Source organism: Ictalurus furcatus, chromosome 26 (assembly GCF_023375685.1).
Source record: "Ictalurus furcatus strain D&B chromosome 26, Billie_1.0, whole genome shotgun sequence".
NCBI classification, from domain to species: Eukaryota; Metazoa; Chordata; class Actinopteri; order Siluriformes; family Ictaluridae; genus Ictalurus; species Ictalurus furcatus.
Window position 1 is genome coordinate 3,140,799 of NC_071280.1, and position 10,386 is coordinate 3,151,184.

The 10,386-nt window shown below is 38.5% G+C and overlaps 1 protein-coding gene across 2 annotated transcripts; it reads right to left on the reverse strand.

The window, feature by feature from the left end:
• Nucleotides 1–1,207: 1,207 nt before the first annotated feature.
• LOC128601736 (leucine-rich repeat flightless-interacting protein 2-like) lies at nucleotides 1,208–10,203 on the reverse strand. Of its 2 annotated transcripts, none has more exons than XM_053615068.1 (12): nucleotides 9,945–10,203; nucleotides 9,527–9,636; nucleotides 9,318–9,410; nucleotides 8,677–8,847; nucleotides 8,360–8,452; nucleotides 8,042–8,212; nucleotides 7,760–7,834; nucleotides 7,221–7,304; nucleotides 6,658–6,828; nucleotides 5,339–5,422; nucleotides 4,917–5,019; nucleotides 1,208–1,931 (listed from the first exon to the last, which is right to left on the reverse strand). In XM_053615068.1, the coding sequence occupies exons 1-11, from the start codon at nucleotides 10,102–10,104 to the stop codon at nucleotides 4,930–4,932; spliced, it is 1,302 nt and encodes a 433-aa protein (XP_053471043.1). In that variant the 5' UTR covers nucleotides 10,105–10,203; the 3' UTR covers nucleotides 1,208–1,931; nucleotides 4,917–4,929. The 2 variants fall into 2 exon arrangements, with proteins under 2 accessions (XP_053471043.1, XP_053471042.1); XM_053615067.1 differs by lacking the exon at nucleotides 1,208–1,931 and adding an exon at nucleotides 2,998–4,745.
• Nucleotides 10,204–10,386: the final 183 nt, after the last annotated feature.

Below are 10,386 nucleotides of genomic sequence, written 5' to 3' on the forward strand. Positions count from 1 at the left end.
ATAGTAACAGCTCATTCACAGGGACTTTGGACGTTCCACATAAACAGATTAAAAAACGTGTTTAATCTCTGATGTGGTGACGTATTCTTAATTTAAGGAGACGTTTATTAAACATTTATGGAAGGAGTCTCCAGTGTCAGCGCTTTGTAACAGTCAGAGGTAAAACTGTAACTTTAAGTTCTCTGACATCTTCATGACAAAGGAGTTTACACTTCATGGATTCTCAGCAACATGGCAAGCTGTATAAAGAGAGGCAGGTGAGGGAACGACTGTTTATAGCTGCTATAACATAAGTGAAAACAGGAACTAACTTGTTTGCAAACATTCATCAACATTATATATAACTATAAATGGATAAAAGCATGATGTTATAGAATAAATTGCAACACTGCTAAATTGCTGTGGTAAAGAGACACAAAAATATTTTTGGCACTGTAATGAACACTGTATAGTAATTGAAGAGGATTTTTTTTTTTTTCCCCTCTGAAATCAGCTGCATTAAGAATATTGCTCTATTTTGTAATTCTGGTGATGGAAGTGAAATTATTTTAGACCTGTGTGTTAACAAATAAAAATGAAAGAGACATGTTTATGAACACTGTAACATCTAACCTGGACATTTCCCCTCCAGACTGTCAGAGGGCGCCCTTACACACATTTTGAATCACTTCTTTGCTTACTCCACTCAGTTCCTGTTTGTTCTCATAAAATGCACAATAACTATTCAGTAATTGTGAACCTTCCAGTTTGTTAGTAAATCTCAGTTCTGAGCCGTGTTTATTCTGGATAGATATCCTGTTTATCATCTTGTCTCGTTCTCTGTCTCATCCTTCGATTTTAATGATAATATTTCTGATCTATGGGGTTGTAACCCTGCACTGTCTAGTATTCGATAAAGTCTTGTGTTAGCATTACTACCAGATTTCTTTCTTCTGCCTTTCAGGAGATTAATTTCAGTATGTTAACAATGTTAAAATTACACAAGGGTAAAATGACACGTGTCAGTGTGGGTTTCCTCCTGGTTCTCCAGTGTTCTCCTACATCTCAAAGGCACATCTAAAGACTGATTGAGGCGACTCATTAGGGCTTTCATATAAGAGCTCTTATCTCAAACATATTAATCTACCAATTTCATTTCCATCTAAACAATCTGTTTATGAGCAAGAATTCTCATCTACCCATAATAATATGTTATTGATAATACATCATGTGAGGAATAAAACAGGATGAGGCATGCTGTTCCAGGAAAATAATCTGCGATGAGGTGGTTTCATTCAAACTTGTTCAATAAAATTTTTAAATACCCAGTGATACAAGAAATATGATACATATAATACATATAATACAAATAATTTCAGGTAAAATACTTGCCATATGCAACTCTGTTAGTCATATATGTGTACATTATTCTTCCATTACATCATATTCAATTATATTAGTTCATTCTGCCATTTATTGCCACACTTTAATGGGTAATTTATCAGAGGGAGAAATTCAACACACACACACACACACACACACACACACACACACACACACACGCACACACACACAAACACGTGTTAGGCTTTTATTTGTACACATAACACTGGAACTATCTATGGAGTGTATGGTGGCTGCTTCATCCAACGGAGCTTCTTCCACAAGCTTTTTGTTGCTTTAATTTTAACTAACCACCAGACGGTGCTGTTTGCGACTCTCTCGAAGCTTTAAATCTTTTCCCGGGACAGTCAGGGGAAAGCCTTAGTTCAGTGCTTTATGACGCTTCATTTCCCATCCCTCCTATATATAAAACACTCAGAACAACTTAATTTACTAATTTGTGAACTTAGAACTGATGGACACCTCAAATTGGTGGGAGTGAGCGAAGAGGAAAAAAGCTTAAACCGCCTCGTCAGTATCTAGCAGTGGTCTGAGGCTGACGCAACTTCCTGCACCAGATAAAAACACAGTGTGCATCACTGATAAGTGTCCCACCTGAGTTCAACACCTTGCATTGTAGTTCCCATCAAAAATAGTGTAATATAACCCACACAGAATTTTCGAATGCATTTTTGAGTTAAACACCAAGGTTTTGGGAAGTTAATAACAGAGGCACACAGCAGCAGAATAAAATAAGTAATACATATAATTAGTTTTATGAACCAGTTACACTATCACCTTTTACTAACCCTGAATTTAGCACTCAGACACAGCGGTTAGCATAACGTTGTCTAGCATACTAGCAAACATGGCTGATTTTAGTATGTACACACAGCGGATAGCAAAATGTTAGGTCACTTTGTAGCTAACAGGAACTCTTTAAATATTAAGGTAAAGAATTTAGGTTAAATAAGTGTCACTATTATTTGTATCCTGCAAAAGCAGTGAGATGTGTTGTTTTACCAACAATAGTATTACCTACTGCACATACAACATTACATACGGTACTACCGATTTGATGATATTACCGATTAAAATATACAGCGGCATCGGTGGTATTTTGAAGCTTTAGTATCGTGATACTACCGTTGTACTGTTATACCGTGTAACCCTAATTATATTTTATTTTCACCAATTTAGAGAATACATCCATGAGTATATGTAAATATTTTTGTGTGTATTTTTAGATGATAAAGTACAGTGTTCAACCTCACAAATGAGGGTTTAGAATATGGAGATGTGCTGGGCAATATGGCTTCCTTTATGATTTTGACATTTGTCAAGGGGCAGAAAATCCAAACAAATAGAAATCTGATGCTGGTGTTAGTGGAGACATTGTCCTAAAAATGACCGCAACTCTTCCAGTACGAAAAAAAAAAAAAAAAAAATCACAAGGTTTTTGCAGATAACTATTTGTTGTTTTTTTTTTTTTTTTTTTTACATCAGTTCCACTAGAGGAACACCTGAAAGAAAGAGTCCATGTATATGTGAGTCAATGTAGTACTGTACTACATTGGAACAGTAAGAATGAACAGGATAAAAGATTGCACCATGATCTATAAAGCCTGCAGATCAGCACAGTTCCTGTTATGGGTGGTTTTTATCAGTGGCAGTGGAAACAAGTTTGTGTGTGTTTGTGTGTGTGTGTGTGTGTGTGTGTGTGTGTATGATACAATGAACAACTGGCATTTGTGATGACATTACTATGTGTTGTGAATTGAACTGAATTTGACCACACAAAACCCTTTCCCACCCAGGTTTACTCAGCAAATTGGCAGTGACAAGGCCAGAAATTGAACAGTGCATACATTTATTTATTTAAACTATTTTTTTTCATCTGTTATTGTGATAATATACACTCCAAGTCCTACATGTGTTTAGAAACCATAAAGGTGTCCCGTATCTGCTGCCATTTTTCTTTCACTGCCACTCTGAACTTCCCTTTTACTTTTGTGCTAATTATTGAGGTCTTCATTTTAATACATTTCTTAAAAAAGTATGAATAATTTGATTAAACAGATTTGATTATAAAATGTCTGTAAACTAAAAATCAAGATGACTAAAATTAATATAATAAATATGATCACAGATGACTGATGATTATTGATGTGATCGAATACAGATTTTATAAAAAAAATTGTGTTTATTATGTCCACCCTTCATCATGGTCATTCAGTTTCACCTCTCTTAACCACCAGGAGCAGTGATTAACACCTGGATATTCTCTTGTGTGCATATGCCGAGACCTTAATCACAGTCAGATGACATCAGTGATGTAGTACTTACTGTAAGTACCCAATGTAAACATCACTACGTGCTGAGAACACTGTTCTAACACTGGATATTAATAACTTTTTCTGTCTGAGCTTTCCCTGAGAACTGCTACCTAGAATTGCTACTCCTAGCATAGATTGTTAGCTTCACTTCACTGTGTCTGAGATAGCGAAGTTGTTGTTTGCTATTTTTCAACTGACTTGCTCCATCTCGTACTCTGAGCTATCGGGGCTACAGGGCCGGAGTCTGTGCTTCGCTCCCTTCCCCTCCTTCCCAATAACATCCATTGATCCACCCATTCGGCTATACCAGTGCTAACAGTTTGGAGTGGTGCGCCACTCCATTTTCCTTCACAGAACCTGAACCAACAATGCTAATAGGCCAGAACGTACTTCCTTCATTGCCTAACAGTGGCTTAGACTCCAGCACAAACCCCTCCTGATAGCCTGCGGTCAAAGGCAGCATGTCGGTTGCTGGGCTATGAAATTTTTTTTACAAAAAAAACAAATCAACAGCAGAGCCGCACACTTGTCATAACTGTCTCTGGCAGCTTATGCTAAGAGTTCGGCATCTAACAGCACACAGACACCACTGCCAAATTTGAAGCAGCCATAACAGGAGCTCCATGGTGAGATTCTTGGCTGATATGTCAGGGGCTAGAGGTCCTAGAAAGGAGAGCTAGGCTTCAGAATTGCATAGCCAACAGAGTAACAGATGGACCAAGTGTTCCTGCTAGATATGAGTCAATGCTCCAGTGGCCCCTGAAGTTCCACTGTCCACCCCAGAAATACTGGCACCTAGAGCCAAGCTCCCAGGGCCACAATATCACCAGGCCACCAGTAAAGAGCAGGTGAACGCTAACAGGAACTTGACAAGTACGTTCCAGAAACCATAGTGACATTTACATTATATTAACTGCACATTAAATAATTACATTACGTTGCATTGCAATAAACAGTATAACAATGCATTGAATTTGTGTGTCCAGGTGTTAAACACCACCCCTGGCAGTTATCTGGGGTTCATAAATCTACAGGCTCCTCGGATTTCTATGAAAATAAAATACAGATTTAATGTAGTAAGATGCAGTAATGTATTAATATTTGATTTTAAATATCCATGTGTGAAATGGGTTACTGTAGAGTTACTGTATATACTTTTGACACAACTTAAACACAATGTGCTTTAGCAGTCATGACTCAGTGAGAGGAAAAACTTACATTTAGTAACTCATCACACTGCATTACAGTTTCGGTCATCTTGTTGTACTTTGTGTTCAGGACAGTGTGAGCCTCCTGCTCTCTCTCTTTCTCTCTCTCTCTCCTAAAACACAGCCACGAAGCAGAAGAGGTTTAAACTTCAGTGGTTAATTTTAACATCTACAATCAGCCTCTGAAGAAATCCAGAACTAAAACTAACAATACATTTGTTCATGTACTGTACATACAGCCTGTGGCGTAACCCATCATGCAGCTCAAACCTTACAAGTCCTCACATTTCTATTTCTATATTCCTAAATTAAGGATTTTTACACTAACCATTGTTATCTCTTCACACTTTCTGCGTGTCTCAGAGAGCTCTTCCTCCAAACTTTAAATAGCAGTATTATAACATTTATAGCTTAATAAGAGGAGAAGCTTACCATTAGTAATTCATCACGCTGTTTTAATGCCTCTTCGTACTGTGACTTCAGTATGTTGTAAGCCTCTCCTTCTTGCTCACGATCCTAAAACACAGCCATGGAGAAAATACAAATGTTTACATAATGTTACGTTTACTTGTTGAAAATGTGAACTAATCAAATGATGTGTAACCGTGTAACAATCCACCAAACTGAGACACAATATTTAATAAAAAAAGCACAGTATTTTATGACGAATATACTTTATTATGCAGTATACTTTATCATGCCATATTGTTACTAGGGTTCATAATGATAATGATTCTTTATTGGTCACATACACAATAGAACACAGTGAAATTGTTTTCTTCGCATACCCCAGCCTGTCAGGAAGCCTGGGATCAGAGCACAGGGTCAGCCATGATACAGCACCCCTGGAGCAGAGAGGGTTAAGGGCCTTGCTCAAGGGCCCAATAGTGGCAGCTTGGCAGTGCTGGGGCTTGAACCCCCAACTTTCTGATCAGTAACCCAGAGCCTTAACCGCTAAACCACCACTGCCCCCTTACACTCTCATCAACTTACTGTAAACTCTGGGACTTTTAATGACTCATACAATCCCAAAGACAATAAAATACAGGACCAAAAATAAAGTATTCCAGTACTGAATATCCAAAACATATGATCACAAAGATGTGCATGCAAAATTATAAATCAGTCCTTACGCCTGCGTCTCAAATACTTAATCTCCCCAAGCTAACTGGGGTGCAACAGACTTTGTGCTGTGTCATTTGGTTTTCATTATAACAGGGCAAAAAGTGGTGCAGCACGAAAAAATAGTGCATGAAATACAGCTTCTTGTATCCTTACTATTACATAAAGTGCACTTTGAAGAATTGGCATTCACGTTCTTATCTTTTAGTGAGCAATAAACAGCTCCAAACGCCTCCTCTTTGACATTTAAAGCATCATTTCCGTAGGCATAATAGTCATTTAGTAATAGTCATTTCTATAGGCTCACTGATGAGGTAAGATCACAGATCTACCGTAGCTCTGTCAGACTTACTGTGACTTTAATGGGGTGGGGCAAACTTCTGTGTTAGCTTCTTAAACCAGTATGTTCCTCACCATTAGACAATGAGAAATTTCCAGAAATGTTGTAGTGGGGGTTCTGTTATTATTCAAACTTGTCTATCACAATGAGATTTATCAGGTCTTTCGGTTTCTCATCATACGACATTGATAACAGTACTGGCCAATAATAATAACTCATCAGTAACTCGTCATGCAGCACAAACATTATTTTTAAAGAAACGGCTTAATGCAAGGATTTTCTCACTTACTTGCTTTATCATATCACACGATATCTCTACCTCATCCAGAAGTTTCTCCAGCTTCTGCACTGCACCTTCCATTTTGTGCACATGGTACATCAAGTCTGACTTCTCACTCTCCAGCTGAGTGTTGGACTCCATCGCCTGCTCGTACTTTGCCACAGCTTCAGCCAAAGTGACCTGGAAGTTCAACAACCAAAGCTTGTTGGCTTTATTGAGTTCTCCACACACATTGAAACACTTCTAACAAGTCTTAGCATTATGATTAACCTGCTACAGTAAAATGGGAGACAGTATTTTTTTCTCTATGATTATAAAAAACACTTATTTTATTATGTGCACCCCCTAGTTTATTATTAGGGCTGGTCAGTCTGTAGTGCAAGTCATCATGCAGCATGAACATGAAGTGTCTTCACACACAGTTCACAATAGCAGTCCTGGTTTGAAGCTTGAATATTCACTTCTAAATGTCCCTCTCTGAAATGGCCAGAAGTACTACATTTACTTTTCTGACCTACAACTGACACACAGTGTACTACAGCAGTCATGACTTAGTGAGAAGAAAAACTTACGGTTAGTAGCTGGTTGTGCTGCTCCGTCAGCTCATTGTACTGCAGCTTCAGGGCGCAGTGAGCTACACGCTCTGTCTCATAATCCTAAAATACAACGGAGCAGAAGTGGTTAAATCTTCGGTGATAAAAGGGTTGCTTCACTTTAATTTAACTTCAAAGTATTTTGGTCAAGTAGAAACCGAGGACTTGGAATCGAGACTGGTCCTTTGAAGAGGGCATCTGGATCTGTGTATACTTTAGAAAAGTCTATGCAGTGACCAGATTTGATGCACATCCAATGCAACACCATCAGCTCCGTCAGTTAAGTGTGGTTCGCTTTTATTCAACATTGGATTTACTTTTTCTAATGAAATGAATAGTGAGTTCATTTCCCTCACATCCCACTTTGTCTGGGTGAACAATGATGTGTGAATTCATGAGCGTCTGTCTTCCAAAAACAGTGGCTCAAATATGGTGTTAAAGATTGGAGGGATTGTTCATCATTAAGTAGCACTCAGACTAGATTTTTTCTTATTGTTTTCATAAAAAGTAAAGCTTACCTTTAGCACAGTTTCATTCAACAATTCCCACCTGGAACGTAAAGCCCTCAACTCCCGAGTTTTTCTTTCCATCTCCTAAAACAAAGCCATGAGGCAAAAGAGGTCCAAACTTATATGCTTAATGTTAACATCTACAACGCACCACTTAATGAACATATTTAATAAAAAATTACCATTTTATACTAGAAATGCAACTTAAATTTGTTCAAGTACATATAGCATGTGGTGTAACTCATCATGCAGCACAAAGAAACAGTTTAATGCAAGGATTTTCTCACTTACCGTCGTTGCCTCATTATACCTTGTCTCAGTCTGAGAGAGCTGTTCCTCCAAATCATCCACTGTTTCTTGCAGTGTGTTCGTGTCAACTACCAGGTCATAGTTCCCGTTCTCCAGTTGAGTAATGGACTCCAATGACGCCGCGTATTTCGTCTCAGCTTCAGCCAGAGAGACCTGGAGTGTTCAACAAGCAAAGCTTATTGGCTTTATTCACTTCTACATACACATTCAGAGCCTTTTGAAGACACGACTCATCATTTGTTAGAACAGCCTGAAATGTTTTGGGGACAAATAACAATAACAGATTTAATGAGAGCTTACCTCCAGTGAACTGATTTTCTGCTTTAAATCTTTCACCTGCTCTTCAGCCTTGGACTTCTCAAATCTGAGAATGCCCTGCTGTATGGCAAGCTCCTAAAACACAACCATGGAGCAAAAGAAGTTCAGGCTTTGTGTTTAATGTTCACGTCTACAATCCACCAATTCTATTCAATAAAAAACATCTTTAATGACAAATACAATTGTTATTTTATTCAAGTACATATCACCTATGGTGTAACTCATCATGCAGCATGAACATCATGAGTCCTCATATTATTTCTAAAGGAATTGGTTAATTTAAATATTTTCTCACTTACCCTCGTTATCTCATCATTCCTCCTGCGTGCCTGAGCAAACTGTTCCTCCAACTGCTTCATTGAGCCACGCAGTGTGTTGACCTCAGACATCAAGTCCATCTTCTCATTTTCCAGCTGAGCTTTGGACTCCATCGCCCGCTTGTATTTCTCCTCAGCTTTAGCCAGATTCACCTGGAAGTTCAAAAACCAAAGTTTGTTGGCTTTATTTACTACACACACATTCAGACACAGTGAACGTTACCACTATGTGATTAAACAGCAATGAACACACACACACACACACACACACACACACACATAGAGTTCACAATAGCAGTAGTGGTTACACAAAAAGAAAACTAATAGAAGGTTAAAAATGAAACATTCTACACTTAAACAGATGCTATGCTGTAATTAAACACAAATGCTATACATTTTTCATTCAGGTCCAATTTTACACATCAGGTGGAGTGAAGATATAGCAATGTGGGGGTGATGTATAATTGGCCCTAACGGTAGAGTGAAGATCAAACGCAGCATTAAAACAATCTTCTAAATATCCATGTTTAAAATACTGAGACGTACTGCATTTATTTTTCTGGCCCACAACTAACACACAGTTTACTGCAACAGTCATGACTTAGTGAGAGGTCATGACTTACCTTTATTAACCCCTCAATGTGTGTTAAAGTTTCCTTAATCTCGGTGTACTGAGAGTTCAGGGCTGTGTGAGCCTGACACCCTGCCTCATAGTCCTAAAACACAGCCATGGTGCAGAAGAGGTTTAAATTAATAAATGTTCAAAACTTGAAACATGTAAAACTGTCTGGCCAAAGTTTGTTTTATCTGTCTTGTAAAGTTTTCTGAGTACCTGAAGAACAGCGCTGTCAGTCTGTATGACACTGACTCCATCCACCTCAGAGATCAAGCCTGGATCCAGCAAAGAATCATCTACTGCAGGGAGCTGGGTCTGTACTGGGCCTAAATACAAACCAGTACAAAAACATCACATCACCCTGCAGTCAGCACAGTCTCTATTACACACACTCATTACTTCTGCTACACTTTTCATTTCACACCATCACAAGTTTCTAGCTCTGATCCTGCTGGAGCTCTTTTTTAATTTTTTTTATTTTTTTATTTTTTTTTTACACAGAAAATCAAACTTTGGTTAAATGCACTCTGATCATGAAGGACTGAAAAACTCTACTAAAGTGAGTTATGGTTTATATAAAAACGTAGAGAGAGAGAGAGAGAGAGAGAGAGAGAGAGAGAGAGAAATCCTGTACCCTCGGTGAGAGTTGTGTCGGTCTCCGCTGTTCTCTCCCAAGTGCCACGCTTCTTATAATAATAATAATAACAATAATAAACTCCTGCGGCTGCAGCTCCAGCCGCACACAGCAGGGGGCGCAGTGGAAGCTCTGCCGCCCGAGAGCGAGCTAAACTCATTAAATGCTGCACTGAACTTGGTTAAACAGCCTGTCAGTTAGAAAGTTCAAGTAGACACTGAAACTCCGCCTTTCTGTTTCATACTGGAATAAAGTTGGTCTTGACGTTGGACGTTCGATATTCGCGGATATGCGGAAATTAAGGGACCGTCTCTAAAGTTACATACGACAGTGTTAAACACGATTCTAACTTCAATAGCATTTGAAGGGAATGACTTACAGTCATATGACCAACTGGAAAGTGTTCAAGTAGGTGTCTGCTATAATGATTTAGATTTTTGAT

What these genes read in the sequence shown, in the direction of transcription:
- LOC128601736 (XM_053615068.1), bottom strand. Translation starts at nt 10,104, where the DNA reads ATGAGTTTAGCTCGCTCTCGGGCGGCAGAGCTTCCACTGCGCCCCCTG. An exon ending in CGACACAACTCTCACCGAGG is followed by an intron (nt 9,637 to 9,944) that starts GTACAGGATTTC and finishes GTTTGTATTTAG; the next exon opens with GCCCAGTACAGACCCAGCTC. An exon ending in GGTATAATGAGGCAACGACG is followed by an intron (nt 7,835 to 8,041) that starts GTAAGTGAGAAA and finishes GCTTTGTTTTAG; the next exon opens with GAGATGGAAAGAAAAACTCG.